This window comes from Porites lutea, chromosome 11 (assembly GCF_958299795.1).
Source record: "Porites lutea chromosome 11, jaPorLute2.1, whole genome shotgun sequence".
Classification (NCBI taxonomy): Eukaryota; Metazoa; Cnidaria; class Anthozoa; order Scleractinia; family Poritidae; genus Porites; species Porites lutea.
In genome coordinates this window covers 5,752,205-5,767,666 of record NC_133211.1, presented here as the reverse complement: position 1 = coordinate 5,767,666, position 15,462 = coordinate 5,752,205, and the positions used below count along the sequence as shown (strand labels likewise).

Genomic DNA, 15,462 nt, shown 5'->3' with positions numbered 1-15,462 from the left:
TGTTGATGGAAGTGGCTTTATGGGGATAAAAAATATTTAATATGACCCCCCTCTAAGTAAACCTCTCTTGTCCAGGGTAAAAACGCCCAGGTCCCCTACGAAAGTAGCCTCCCACGCAGGCGTTTTTACGGGAGCTCATTGTGGGGAGGGATGAAAGAAGAGCTCCCCTAAAAACGCCTGTGTGTGAGGCTACCATGAAAGTTTCGAAAAGTTACTCTAAAATACTAAGGTTATTCAATTTATTCAGTTTCTTGCTTGATTAAAAAGAGTTTGCGTATTGCCTCTTGTTCAATGTCGCAATGTCAGCAGTCAATTCGTTCCGAAGCCAGGATGGGCAAACGGTCAACGAGGCTAGTGACATTGACGTTAAGCTTTGAAAGAGCGATATAGACTATGAGTATTCCCCTTTTTTTCCTCAGGGATAGTAAAGCGAGCAAAACGCGAGCGCGGGCAGGGGCGGATCCAGGATTTTTTTTAGGAGGGGGTGCACTGGTCTCTTGCTCTACTTCAACACCAATACACCACATTTTTTTTTTTTTTTGCAGAATACCAGTTGTATTAGGAAACCGCAGGTCATCTCGGGGGGCGGGGGGTGGGGTGCGCACTCCCTGCACCCTCCCCCTAGATCCACCCCTGGCGGGTGATTTTCACGGGCCCTCGCCGTTTCGCTTCGCTCTACTATCCCTGAGGAAAAATGGGGACTACTCGTAGTCTAATAGCGACATGGATTTCTAATCAATTGATGTGCTGGATATCGCAACTATATATAAACTCCCTTGATATTTTCGCTAAATCATATTAGGTTTTAAAGAGATTGTTTGAAAAACAAAAGAACATGCACACATATAAAGCATATTTAGCGTCGTGCGTGGGAGAAGGAATAATAGGAGAAGGGACAATGGATTGTGTCCCTTCGATGTCTATTTGAATTGGAGAAAAAGTGTCACATAAAAAACAAACAAAAGCAGGGTTGAGAAAAATCTAATGTTGTCTTAGTTCGAGGGTAGGACAAGAACAAAGACAAAACCTTGAGTCACCGACAGAATTCGAAGCTTTGACCTTTTAGGAAGAAAAGGGAGACTCAAGTGTAGAGCAAGACTATTTTAGTCTGCACTATAAGTATTATTGGAGGTGTTCAGGCGGGTTTAGGGTGTAATACAGGCTTCCACCCATCTACACAGTTCATCTGTGACGCACCCATCGGAACTGTGAACATGTAAAAAAGCCGCACAACCCCCCCCCCCCTCCTATATTTAATAAATGGAGAAAGCCCGTGAGTTGCCACTCAGTGAGATGAAAATCTAAAACTCTTTTAATCTATGACTTTCAATGACAACAATTGCCTATATCAAAGTTAAGTGTGCAACATTATATGCTGTTCAAAAGAGTGACAGTATCGGTAGTAAGAAAATAACTGGCTTACAATTATAAAGCTGTATTACACGTGTACTACGGCAAGTTATATTCACACGAGTCGGTCATAACTTTCTTTAGTGAGGGATACCATAAACTCTTGCCGTAACGGTTTCCGTTCACACCTATACAATGATTGTAAACGAATGATTTTTTGAAGGCGCTAGAATGGATAATTTTTTTTAACGCTATTCCGTCGCGGCTTCGTCATTCGCTAAGCAGGCTAAGTGAACGGAGAAATTAAGCGGTATAGTGCATGTGAACATAGCCTCAACCTAAATGGTGCTTACAGTGGGACCCTGTTAGCCTGTGCCAGGCTCTCAGATAGTATAGCGGGGGCGTATTAAAACGAGCAAAGCTAAAATAAGACGCGCGCGACTTGGGAAAGGGGGCGGTGGCGGCGGGAAAAAGGGGAAAAATGCGCCCTGTCTCTTCCCAGCCCCCGCGCGTTTTTCGCATTCCTTTTTACTGAACGACTTTTCACCGCTATCTTGGAGCCTGGAACAGGCTAAACCTCGTTAATACGGTCACCAACGGGTCAAAAAGTATTGGCCGTATTAATGGGTGACCGCATTAACGGAGTTTGTTTTATAAGAAAATGTATCGCTCTTCTGCCGGGCGGGGCCGAAAAAAAGTGGCCGTGATAACAATGTGACCGTATTACCGAAGTAGCTGTAAGGTAGGGTTCCACTGTAAATCTACCGTTCAGGTCAGTAATGTACCTTCAGGTTAGTCCGGGGATCTGGTGCATTATTACAGCTTTAATACATTCTCTGTAACCGTGGTTGTGCGAAGTTGCATTGCCCGTATGTTAGTAATCTTATATCTTGTTTGAGTTATTAACTTACTGAGAACAAGTCGCAGGTAAAGCAGATAAATGGAGTAAAGCGAAAAAGGGTCTTGCAGACGACCTTCGGCTTCTCTCCAAATTACGCTTGTTGGGACTGGTCAAAGGCTACATTTTGATTTATAAACCCACTACTAAAAAAGCTTGTTTGGCGGCTATAGTTTGTTGTAGCTAAAGTTTTCTACGCTTTAGGTGGTATTGCTCCAGAGTCCACGGGCCCAGTGGCTGCGGGGTACTGTGGTGGAGGGTAATGGCCTACCGAGGGATACTGGGGCGGATAGTTTTGAACAGGATATTGTCCAGAGGGATACTGCTGGGAAGTGTACATCAGTGAGGACTGGGTACCAGCTGGTTGATGCACCACTACCATTCCAGGTTGCTTGATACATAAAACGGAAAAGAAACAGAATATTATTATGAGTCTAAGACAATATTCGAGCCTTCAACCATTTTTTGACAAGATTCCGTTTTCGCACATGGCACTGGACAACGGTTCTACTGAAGTAGGCAGTAAGCTGCAACGGTCTGTAACAACATCGTCGCATACCAGACCCAAAAGGGCATTCTCTTTAAAAAAAAAAAAACACTTTTCGACAAATTACTTCGTAGTGCAATCGATCTACGGAATTGAGACTCTATCTGCGAGTCTGAGATTGGATGATCCGTGTTCGTCTCTTTTACTGTACCGAAGAGTACAGGCTTAACCATTAACAGAATAGGCTGTCTAAACGTGATGTTACACAGAACGATTCGCCACACAGCGTTGTAATGCTGGAACAATGTTGTGACCATTCGAAACAATCTCGCAACAATGTTGCAACGCTGTGTTGCGCTAAAAATCCTCGTTGCGAATCGTCTCGTGTGACATCACCTTAAGGGTGTGGGAGTGAATTATTTCATCACTACATTTTATTGATTAGCTAGCTGTAGTAACATGCAATCCCGTGAGTTCCGCAAATACATCGTGCTTAGCATTACAGTTTTTCGTTGGCGGGGTCCTGGAAGTAGAGCTTGTAATAAAAAACAGTCGTGCAACACTTTGAAGAAGAGTTACAGTATAAACTCTATTGATTGACAAGAATTTGTCGGCCTCACTTTCAAGTTTCAAATCTTGAGTATGCTGTAAATAAGATATAATAGAACAGTAATAAAAGTTTAAAAAGGAACTACTTTGAGACAGAATATGCACTAATCGCTGAAATCCTTGGCAACTGCCTTTGAATTCGCAGTGAAGTACCTCACCTGATTCTTAGCACAGCAAGTTCCCAGACACCCAATAATCGAGCCAGCCAGGGTCGTAATCGTGCCCAGAGCAGAAAATATGGTAATGGCGAGGAAGAGACCGTCAATCAAAGAAATAAGCTCGCATGTCTCCACTTGACGAAATGAAGAAAATAGAAGACCAAAAAATAAGCCATATATAAGCCTCGTCCCGCTAACACATGTCTATCAAAATTATTGAACTTCGGCCTATGTAAAACACTGCCGTGTACTTTCTTTTATTTTGGAAATCCTTTTTTTTTGTCTATCATAGCAATCACAGTGAAGAACATCTACAAACAAAACAACCCTAGCAGTGGTTGAGAGAAAGAGGGTTGTCTGAAGTGAAGGATTCAGATTTAGAGAGAGCCCCGCTAATCCACAGCCAAGAAAAACAGGGGGAGAGGTGACCTCGGAAATTATTTAAGGGCTAATGTTTTTCTCAGCCCTGCAGGCTTCAGCCGGTTTGGCCCAAAAATATGGTGGGGCCCCTCCCCTAGATCTGCCAGTGGTCTGTAAACAATCGGTTTCTTCTACATCAAGAGGTAAAATAAGTGCGTATTTCTTGGAGTTTCCTGAGACACTAACTCAAGTTTGCCTCACTATAATATTGGTATGTCCTACACTTTAATCTCCATATTTTCGGTAAAACAATCCCGTATTGCAAAGAAATAACGATGGTCCCGCGAGTGTAAGGTTAATACAGACTTAACTGTACTTACATTCAATAGGAATAGATTTGCCTTTGCTGTTTCTACAACGACATCGACCACCATATACCCTGCAGTCCACTGCAACCTGGAACAGACTCCAAAAGACGTACGCTATAGCTGCAATGGCGGCTTGGATAATCATGACAATCACCAGAATAATGCACGTCACGAGGAAAAATATCATCTGTTGGATAGTGAGAGTTGTTTTTGGTACTCGCATCAGAACTACACTACATAAAAGTTGTCAACACTGAGCCGCATTCGACAAGGAAGTGTCAAGAAGCAAGGAAAAAAAGAATCAATATTTTTCTGAATTCAGGTTTTGCGGGACTCATCTTTATCACCACCATTATCATCGTCATCCTATCGTCACCATCATCATCATCATCATCATCAAAGTTGAACAGGTTCATTTTTATAACAAAAAGCGAAAGCACTTACCAAGTTCTTGTTTCTGTTCCGCCATATTATCATACCCAATACGGCAGCAAAAATCAACTGCAAGTAAAGATAAGTAAAGTAAAGTAAAGAAACAAAGTTTTAATTCCCTTTCAAGACGGAAGATTATAAATGTTCTTCTTCAGCGACGGATCTACGGGGGAGAGGGGGGGAACCGGGGGACCCAGGCCGCCAACATATTTTTAGCGCAAACGGCAGTCCGCAAGATCAAGGAAATTGTTTTCGATCCTGACCCCTCTCTTATTTTAGGGACTGGATAAGAGCTAATTATAACTTACGTAAAGACTACAAATCTAAAATTGCTACTTTTCCAGAGAAATCCCAGTTTTCGACATCGAAAAAAGGGCTGAAGCTAAACATGAGCTCTTAAATTAAAACGAAAAACATATTGCATTATATTTTGACTAAATTCTCAGCAGGCGCATCCTAACGACTCGTAAAAAGATTTCCATAAATCAACGAGTGTACTTGACAAAGTCAGGATTTGCTATTAAAATGATCTTCTTTTGCCTGGCGCAGTGGACGAATAAGCATTAGTTTTGAGTTAGGTCAATCTTTAGGAAATGTTCCCTTGAAAAAACAAGGTCGTATTGGACTTGATAAATCAGTTAAATCTGTTAATTTAATATTGTGTAGATGTACGGCGTAGCAGGTGTCGAACACTATTCTAACTTGTTGTCTATCAAGAGCACTGATGTTTTTGTATATTTGCTCCACGAGCAATGAAATCTTAGGTTTATAAGGGGCCTGTGAGTTAAAAAATTAGTTAGTATTCCGTGTGCAGTGTCAGATTTTGGTAGTTTGCTTAGATTTAAGCGTGTAAGCAGTGGTCAGGGAACATTAATTCACGGCACTCGAAAGATTTAATGGTTTTGATATGCAAATATGAGGAAGATTGAAGGAGAATAGACTAAAAAGGTAAACAATTGAGACAATATGGCACCTTCGGTAACAGATCACAAGATCCGTTCAGAAAGAAGTTGCGCAGTTAATACATTTCTTTATAAGACTTTTATAGCTTGATCCTAATGCTTCATGAAATTTGAAGTATTTTTTCTTTTAAATTTGTGAAATCTATAGTCATTTTTCAGTTTAATCAAACCTTTATAACGCATACCTATTTAAACGCAAATTAAATGGAAAGAGTAGGGTTACTTTTAAGAAACCAAGCGTAGTAGTAAGCGTCTCTTAAGTACCTTGCTGTTATCAGGAGCGAGTTAAGAAACCCATCACTTACTTATTTCTCTTCCCTATATTGACGATGGAAATCGTCTCTCAATATTAGTAACACTGCACCATATCATTACGCGAGTATAAATTATTGAATCAACAACGGCGGCTGCTTTGCAGTGCGGAAACTGGCATGAGGTGACTCGATAGCCAACTCTTAAAGCGAGAATTTGTTCATGCGATACCTCAAAACCCTCAGCCGCGAAGAAAGGCAAAAAAGCCTCCAAGCTAAGAGTCCAACAGTACTTTTCCTAGACACCCACACATGCAATATTCTGAAAGCGCACACCATCTTTTTCATTAAAAGGACAGTCCATAAAACAAATAAACCTTTACAGAGTATTTTTGACGAATGATTTTGACGAATGATTGAAAGTTATAAGGAAATTCAAGGAAAATTAAATTAAAAAAAGAAGAAACTTAACTTTCTATTGCCAGCCTTCTCGAATCAAAGTTAAATAATATATATTTCTCTTCTTTTGCCGGGCGCAGTGGACGAATAAGCATTAGTTTTGAGTTAGGTCAAACTTTAGGAAACGTTCCCTTGAAAAAACCAAGGTCATATTGGATTTGATGAATCGTATAAATCTGTTTGATATGAATGAAGTATGGGGCGATAGACATAAAACTAACTTTTGTTAAACTAAGTATGAGTTAATTGTTTAAGAAAAGCGAAGTCTTTGGGCTAAACGACTTATCGCCATCGCCAACTGCACCTGTCCGTTGCCTCAACGCCTATTTGCACTGTTTTCTTGACTTCCGTCCGTTGCCCAATAACTTAAAGGAAGCGTATATATATATATGGTATCTACAAACTGAAGTACTTTATTTCCAGATAAATAGTAACAGAAATAACCTACCCCAAAGCCAGACCATAGTCCGTGTCCTCCGTATCCATTATGCCCAAGCCAAATGAAGCCACAGATCACATTTCCCAGACCACATATCCCCACTGCTATTCCAACGATGCCAGTAGTTTTTGCTAGGTTAGCTTCTACCAAATTCGACATAGTTATTTTGTTTCGAAGTCAAACCAAGGGCGACTCGTCAAGGTTCGTCGAACATGCGTCTGTAAATCGTCTGGCAGGTAATTCAGTCAGTCACCTGCTCTCATCCCATCCAATAACATTATCATGAAATGCAAATGAATACTGACCGATGTTCACATCTGTGTTGTACTTGGGCCTTTTTACAGACGGAAATGACAGATTCCCCCACTCTGTCATGTACCTCCACTTGTGAAATTTCTACGCTTTCACATACCTGAAGCCTGAAAAAGGTACCCCTTTCGGGCGGAGCCTCCCCTTATGGGTCATTTTAAAGAGTACCCCCCGAGTTATATCTTTAAGCTTTAAGAGTGATCGGCATCAAATTTCTCCTTGTAATATCAACACTTTTTTTTTAAAGTGTTTTGGTCATGAGAATTAGAGATGACCACAGAAGACGAATTAATAATGCTCTAAAAACTTCTCCCGACTGCTTCTATAGCAAGTGTATAGAGACAACAAATGAGAATTAAGATTTTGATATAAGGGTTTAAGAGTTAAGTCACTTTAAAAATTACAGTAGAATCCCGATTTCTACCCCTAACATTGCTTAACGCACCTAGTTTTCATTTGCAATGCTAAAAGCATCAAGCCAAGCATAGTTCGAGTCCTTGTTTGTTATTTCGCCCCGCTAAAAAGGGCCTAGACGTAAAAGCAAGAACAAGCGCAGAAAAAATCTAAACGATCTGCCTTTTCCGTTTCCTGTGCTTGCTTCGGCTTTCGTTTTCTCTTGACGCAAGACTCAGTATTCCCGGGTCTATTACTTAAACCTTTTTTTTTGCGTCATGGTTGCATCGCTTGTGAAAACTAGCTTTTCGATATTGGCATCTAATACGAATGGATACAAAAATGGGGATTTCCGGAAAGGCAACAGTAGCTTGAAAAAAAAAAAATTCTGTTCTCTGAAAACAAAAATATGTAGGTATTTATTAAGCTGATGAACCAAAACTGAGAAGAGTTTATGGCTTCATTATATCATGTTCCTTGAAGAAAGAAAACCAAAATAACAAAAACAAAAACAAAAACAAAAACAAAAAAACACGGGATCAATATTACCATAATAATTTTACATGCCACATATGCCAGAATGAGTGTTAACGTAACCACCGTAACATACATTAGTTTTAACCAGCCGAAACCAATCGTGGAATCGCACGCATTTCGGCCTCCTACTGATAAGACTGCTCCAGGCGTTCAGATAGTAGAGTGCGGCACCAAGTCAGAGAGGTGGGGGGAGGGGGGGGGAAGGTGGTAAGAAGGGGGGAGAGAAAAAAAATGAGACAGGAGGAGGTTCCCTCGCTCTCACCCCCTATTCCAGCCTCTTCGCTGTTTTGGCTTCTTACATCTTTTTGTACCGTCCCTTCCATCGAAACGCCTGGAACAGGCTACCTTCTAATAAACAGTTACCGCACTTGAATATTTGCGGGAGCAACAAACAGTCAAACTCAATTAAACACGGTGAAACTGTTTAGTATTTATTTTTCTGTCTACTTGAGCAGGCAGACGCGCTAAAATAACAGATAAAAGTCTAGACAATATTGCAACGAATATTTACATCAATTGCTTACAGTCAGTATAGTCCAGTCGATCTATTATTTTTACTCTCAACGAGCCTGAAATTAGTTCGCATTTTGAGTAAAGCTTTAACCGTAACACCAGCAGTGATTTTGTTACAAATAGTTAGGGTGAGTCCTGGGACTCATATTGTGAACAAATCATGAGTCCCTGTCCAGAACCGTCGAGTCCCACTTCAAAAAACCAATAAGTCCTTAACTGAAAATGCTTTGGCCTTTATGTGACCAGGCAGATAAAAGATAATCTTTTGTAAAGCAAAACGAAGACTAAAAGAAATTTGCGTCGTTAAACAACGGCCACAAGAACAGCCACAGAAATCATTCGAACAGGTTATTCTACAAAACCATCTTCAGATCGATCGATTGATCTTTGCGTCCTACAGGATGCATGCCATGAACTTTCGTGCGTCTTTGGGGATTTTTATGCGTCCGGGACGCAGGACGCAGAGGTAACAAAAACACTGCACCAGGTGGAATTTCCTTTGCAATAACAACCTCAGGGCTTTTTAAGCGCTTGTTAAGTGGTCCTGCTACAATATTACTACGGAACTACGGAACGGAAAGTCTGTACCACTTGATAAAAAGAACAATACCTTCCTGGTCTCAAAGACAAGCCTTTTAAAGGACGCATGATAACTTTAAATATAATCTCTACCCAGAACTGTGTTAAATTACCTGGATACAAGATTTCAATAATAAAACAATGACATTAATGATCTCGTATTTAGCATTTTTTCTCACTTTGAAATTACGTGAAATTTAAAATTAATAGTAATGATGTGAAAATCGAGCTGTGTCAGAGACAGACTTAAATTAATTAAAATATTTCTACAAACTGCCTGCTTTAATACTTGCAAAGCTCTTAACTCTGAAAAATAAATAAGAAAGGAAAAGCATAAGCACAAAAAAAAGTCATTCACATGGATATAAAAGACATAATATTGTAATATTGTACTCCATCTCAATATTATACTGTTCTATGTAAATGCCTTAAAAACAAAACACTAACAACCGAATTCCATGCCTACAACTTTCTTGCCTGCGTGCAGACGTCTACTATTTCCTTTGTGTGCAACAAAGGAAATAGGAGACGTCTGCACACAGGCAAACAACTTTCTATCTGTACAGTCTAGAGATAACACAGGTGAAATGGCTTTGAAACTGCAACAGTGATCAGGACAATCACATATACAACAGTAAAATGTTGATGGGGACTTGGCTTAGCTTCCTTCTCAATATGAAAAACCATGGGTTTTGAAATTCTGACTGGTGACATACATCCCTCACCTCAGAGGACCTTGTAAATGCATACTTTTAGTCTTGGACCCATACAGCCAAAGAAGGAATCTTATGTTAAGATACTTAGAAGAACTGTTGTTCCCCTTTATTACAACTTACAAAGTAAGGGAATCGGTATGAAGATGAGTAACTTCAAAACTAAGGGCCCTTTCCAGAGGTTGGAACTGCCTGGCTAGGTACCAGTTTCTTGAAAGTCTCAGTAGCTTTTCAGGCCCGAAAAACTGTTTTATGTTTACCGTGTTTGCACTTAAGATCAAAGTTTCAATAATTTTGAAAATGATACAATGAAACTATTAGTTAATGAAGCAAAATTGACCGGTTTTAGAGCTATCAACTGTGCTACCATTCAACAGGTTTTACAGTCAACTCTCTCTAAGATGGACACCTTTGGGACCGGCACTAAGTGTCCATCTTAGAGAGGTGTCTGTCTTATAGAGAGTCAAATAAAAGGAGTAAAGAAAGGCAGGGATCATCTCTAACTGTCCGTTTTACAGAGGTGTCCGTTAAGAGAGAGTCAAAGTTATAATTCTAAAATTTACCTTTGGGCCCAAAAAGTTACCCAGCCTTTCAAGAAACGGGCTCTAGAATGGTCATGTTGAAATAATCAATGAAGTGGGTGTTTTTAAGAGTTTTTGTTGAAAAACCCACCAACTGCATGCATATCATTTAGGAATTGACTGATCTGGCAGGAGAGTTTTCAGTGTGAAATACTTATTTTAACAGGAATGGTCTGGTCGGCCAGTTCTGACAAATGGAAAGCACATTAAGAGAACTGTCTGTGACTAAAAGTTGTCCAGCAGAATAGGTTAAACTGTATTAGCAGAAAACACAGCAGTTATTGTTTTACCTGAAAAACGTCAAATTCTAATCTGAATGCTTCACCGGGCTACGTGAGCGACTGCGTCTTCGACTGTATCTCCCCCTGAAAATACAACAATGCAAACACTTGGCAACTACTCCTGCAAGGCGGGGGGGGGGGGGGGGGAGGGGTGCACTCTGAATTTTGTAAGGGGTATTTATCCCAGCCTCCTTATATTACCTATTTCTGGACAGCTGAAAAAACTTACTGTGAATAGTCCTGGGATCTTGGTGGTGGAGACCTACAGACACAAAATGTAAAAAAGATGAAAAAGTCAGCAAAGTAAGAAAATCATTGATGACAAAAATTAAAAAGACATTTATAATGGGTGGCAAATAAGATGGGCCATGTAAAATTCCAACTTTGTTCAGAATCCAGAAAGCATCGTTAACTCTCTTCAAAACAAAAAAAAACACATTCTAAAAAATGGCCAACCCCAGTAAGGTTAGCAAAATGGTTCTCAGGTTTGCAAATTTATTTGTTCAAACAGAAATTTATTTTTGTCCAGTTACAGTCCATCCTCTGGTCCTGACACTTTCTGGCTTTCAATTCTCTCTTTGATGAATCTAACTGTTTTTACAAAATAGCTAAGACAGTACACGCGCTCTGATTGGCTGAGAGGCGTGTTTGCCTGAGAGTACGTAAACATGACGTCAAGTAATAAGAATTAATTAATATGTCTATAGTTATCTATATCTCACTTAAAAAGATTTTTTGTTATGATGACATTATCTAAAAGTCAAAGAGTACTATGCACAAGTATGAACAAGGCAGCTTTATTACTGCTAACCGTTACCATCTGAGAACAACAAACAAACCAGCGGGTAAGTTATTATTTTCACTAAAATGAAGTGGTGCACATGGAAAGGCAGGGACTCTCATTCTCAAGTCAAATCATATTGTTATTGTTGTCCTTACGTTTTATAAGCAAACCGAGGGCAACTTCTAGGATATTGCAGCGCTCCATTAGAAGGACACCTGGGGCACTTTCTTCAGGCACCCCTTCACATAAAGAGTTTGCGGCAAAATACAAAAGGTTAAATAAATCTAATTAAACTTATAACTCCAGCTGTTAGCCACCCAAATGTACTTACATCCAGACACAATAGACTATTTCTACCCTTAAGACACTTACATCTGAGCTACCCGGTGATAAAATTGACAAGTAAAGGTGTTTTGATGCTTCAATATAATCAGCGTCACGACTACATATACTAAGCCTCACTGGTGTCATAAGATGACTTGGGCAACCTTAGCTCTTCTAGGGGTGAAATTCTTCTGTCATCTGCAGACATTAGCAGCACTGGAAGCTGCTGGAAACAAGTTGACTGGAACAATCCTTTAGAGGAAAAACCTTCTTGCCCTCACATGGATGCAGAACTTAAATTAACTTCTGACTAATGGCTTGCATGGATTTTTGGTGTAAAAATACTCCTGCCGACACATCAAACCAAAACAGAAGCATGCAGAGACTCAATTTGGGGGGAGAAGTGCAACGAAGTAACATCCACTTTTTGCTGGTTGAGTGAAATCTGTGAAAACTACACAGGAAAGCAGCTAAGGTTTGAAGAACTGAGCCTAAAATGTTGTAAGGGACAGATGACGTAGAGTGGTGAGGAAAAATGCTTCTGCTGTTGACTGGGTTGCAGGTTTTTCGCTTAATTAACAGGTGTTGGAGGGATTGAAGGATGTGTAGTCCCAGATGTAATGCAGAACTTTGTCGAGAGCTTAAAATTCTTCTCTGATCAGAAGAGATGTTGAATGGGTTTGGAAGGACTAAAAACCCTTGAATGAATCACCTATAAAAATGGTAATCATGACAGTTAGTAAGGCTCTGTCCCCTGCACATTCAAATAACCTAATAAATTAAAATGAAAAATAAAACGTTTTTTTAAAAAATATTAGTTCTTTACAAAGTAATACCAATAATAACATGGTTTCAGTCAGCACAGAAACATATAAGCCTGTCCAGGGTTACATGTGTCTGGTCAGCATTAAAGCACAAATAAAATGGAATGTTGGTCAAGAATAAAATAAAATGTTTCGATTTCATTTTCAACTCAACATACATTTTTGGCAGTACCAAAATACAAACCTTAGCCAGAGTACGAGACTAAAATTTCCTTCTGACCACTTGAATGCACACAAATTAAATTGTTTTATATACTTTAATCTTCTCAAACAACCAATCTATTCCATTTCATGTACACTTTAACGGTAAAAAAGGTAATAAAGGCACGGTTAATACCTCTGATGAGACTGTGAGAATCGTTGACTGCCATAATCTCCACGGCTATAGTCATTTCGTCTGTTATCATCTCGCCTGTCATACCTACTGCTGCTTCCTCGGTAACCGCTTCCACGACCTCCTCGTCTCCCACCTCTACCCTCTTCACGGTTTCTCGTCCTTGAAAGTTCAACTCGTAACTTTTTATCACCAAGACGCCTTCCATCCATAGCTCTAACAGCTTCCTCAGCATCTCGGAAATCTTCATAATGGACAAAGGCAAATCCAGGGGGACTGCGTGCTACCCATACATCACGCAGTGTTCCATATTTGGAAAAAGCTCTCCATAGCTCTTGCTTGTCACCACTGTTGCCTAAACCACCTACATACACTTTTTCTGACATATCCTCTAAAACAAAATTGGATGGTAAAGTTGCAAAAAATTGAATTCCATCTTTTCCCAGTATACATAAGCTAATATTGATAGAGGGTTATAAATATCCACATCAAAAAAATATACTAACTATGGAAATGTTTAGACTTTTTGCCAAAGTTTTTGCTGATTGACTCCTGAAAAGACAATCACTAGGCCTTTCGGGCCAATGCTAGTTCGGGGGAACTCTAAATGATAGGAATGGGGCCACTTGTTGCCAAATTGGAATTACTAAACCCCTAAAGCAGAATCATTACAACCATTCATCACTTGGTCTTTTTACTAAACGACATAGCCTAGAGTTTGGCATTAGGCATGAGTTTCTGTAGTCAGGTTTATCCTGCAATTGCTTAGTGTCAGTGAGATGCTATTTACAGTTGTTAGGGAAATCTCCATTCATGATACATGATGCTTCCAAATTCTGATAAATATTGTTTCTGGGTATGTCAACCAAAAATTAATTTTTAGTTAGTCTTATGAATGGGCATATACCGTAACTGATCTAATAAATGCCCACTGTCAAAAAAATGCCTCTTATCTAATAAACACTCCCCCTACGCTGTTAAGTTTGTATTAAACGCCCCTGTCTAATAAAGGCCCCCCCGTAAAAATTGCTCAAAAATATTACGAAACGGTAAAATGGAGCAAAATCAATCAATTTATTAATTTCATTGCTTGATTAACGTCGGCTTGTGTATTATGTCATATTCAATTTCAAGTTCAAAGTAAGGATAGTGCTCTTTGATCTTCTTGATCTCAGTGCGCACTCGTTAACATACCCTCTTGATTGTAGCAAAAGAGAAAAAAAGTTAAATTAGAAACCTTGGAGTGCAAAAGCCGTCGGCCTGCTGTCGAGATTTTGTTAACACACAAAAAGTTTTTGGCCGAAAGCTTATTGTATTAAAAGTTACAAGAATAAATGTCTCTCTCTTTTAAATGCCTCCCATCTATTAAATGCCCCCTTTTGGACCCTAAAATTTAATAAATGCCCCTGGTGTTTAATAGCTCATTTACAGAAAACCTCATTCAAATCCCATCTCATCTCAATTTTTTTTACGTTGACAAGTACCACTGTTGCACAGCTACAAATCATTCATCACAACAATGTCGCATTAATGCAAATGTTGCATCAATGACGTCAAACAAACTGGATGTGATTCTAACAAGAAATTTTCTTCCTTTGAAACCATTCACATGGTAAAAACCTTCTTCATAAAGAATTTGTCACAGTAATTGTAACTAACTTAGCTTTAAAAAATTACATTTGCTCCATGTTGTTCATTAAAAAGACGTACCCCTTCACGGCTTGTTATAAGCTTGTGCTTAACAAATCAAGCGAGAGGATTTTTTAAAAAATACAAGATTATTTATTAGCGACTTGTAGTATCTCTTTAAAAGGAATCAGTACGAATTTAATCATATTAAAACTTGATTGAAACTGAATCATGAAAAGTATCCTTACTAACAAGAATTGAACCAAGACAAATACTATCCTTCTTCACTACAAAATGTAAGGTTTCATTTTGAGAGTTTTGACAGCTGGTGGAAATTTCGAACACCGTAAAAATTTCACTTTGAAAGCAAATAGTCCATTTTAACCTTTCGTAATAAAAAAGACATAATACTTTCAACTTCCTCACCTTTAAATCCCGTAAATAATTGCTTAAAACGCAGGTAAAACTCCTAAAAATTCTCGCACCTTTACAAACTTCCTCAATGTTTTTGTTTTCGTGCAAATGAATACGTCCAACAAAGAAGGGATCTGACGTCATAGTAAGTAGTCACGTGGGATGCGCAGCTGGTGTCACCTGCTAAATGGGGTGTGACTGGAGCCCACGGGTGTGTCCAAGGGAATGGGTTACATTCTTCTGGGGTCGGCTCAGTTTTTCCTTACGGGTAAAGACAATAATACCACTGAACAGTATAACGTGGAAAAGCAGTCTGTGTGGAAGAGGCTGATCTACTCCTGATTTTCACTCTATATTCTGCTCGTCAATTTTTATAGGCATTTAACATACACGACCAAGCCTTCTTTAAGGTGATTCCCTAGTTTTGCACTGCGCATCTCTTAATGCGCATAACAAGATGGCCGCCGTAAAAAA

At 39.4% G+C, this 15,462-nt stretch overlaps 2 protein-coding genes across 3 annotated transcripts; both read right to left on the bottom strand.

The window, feature by feature from the left end:
* Window positions 1-1,296: 1,296 nt before the first annotated feature.
* Window positions 1,297-7,038, bottom strand: LOC140951901 (uncharacterized). Its single transcript, XM_073401276.1, has 5 exons — window positions 6,783-7,038; window positions 4,675-4,731; window positions 4,243-4,417; window positions 3,503-3,636; window positions 1,297-2,639 (listed from the first exon to the last, which is right to left on the bottom strand). The coding sequence occupies exons 1-5, from the start codon at window positions 6,930-6,932 to the stop codon at window positions 2,442-2,444; spliced, it is 714 nt and encodes a 237-aa protein (XP_073257377.1). The 5' UTR covers window positions 6,933-7,038; the 3' UTR covers window positions 1,297-2,441.
* Window positions 7,039-8,417: 1,379 nt separating this feature from the next.
* LOC140952716 (serine/arginine-rich splicing factor 3-like) lies at window positions 8,418-15,138 on the bottom strand. Of its 2 annotated transcripts, XR_012167387.1 has the most exons (6): window positions 15,001-15,138; window positions 12,949-13,336; window positions 11,836-12,499; window positions 10,909-10,941; window positions 10,689-10,763; window positions 8,418-9,410 (listed from the first exon to the last, which is right to left on the bottom strand). XR_012167387.1 is itself a non-coding variant. In XM_073402156.1 (5 exons), exons 2-4 carry the CDS (start codon window positions 13,329-13,331, stop codon window positions 10,706-10,708), a joined length of 474 nt encoding a protein of 157 aa, XP_073258257.1. In that variant the 5' UTR covers window positions 13,332-13,336; window positions 15,001-15,138; the 3' UTR covers window positions 8,418-9,410; window positions 10,689-10,705. The 2 variants fall into 2 exon arrangements, 1 of the variants encoding a protein (XP_073258257.1); XM_073402156.1 differs by lacking the exon at window positions 11,836-12,499.
* Between the last annotated feature and the right edge of the window lie 324 nt (window positions 15,139-15,462).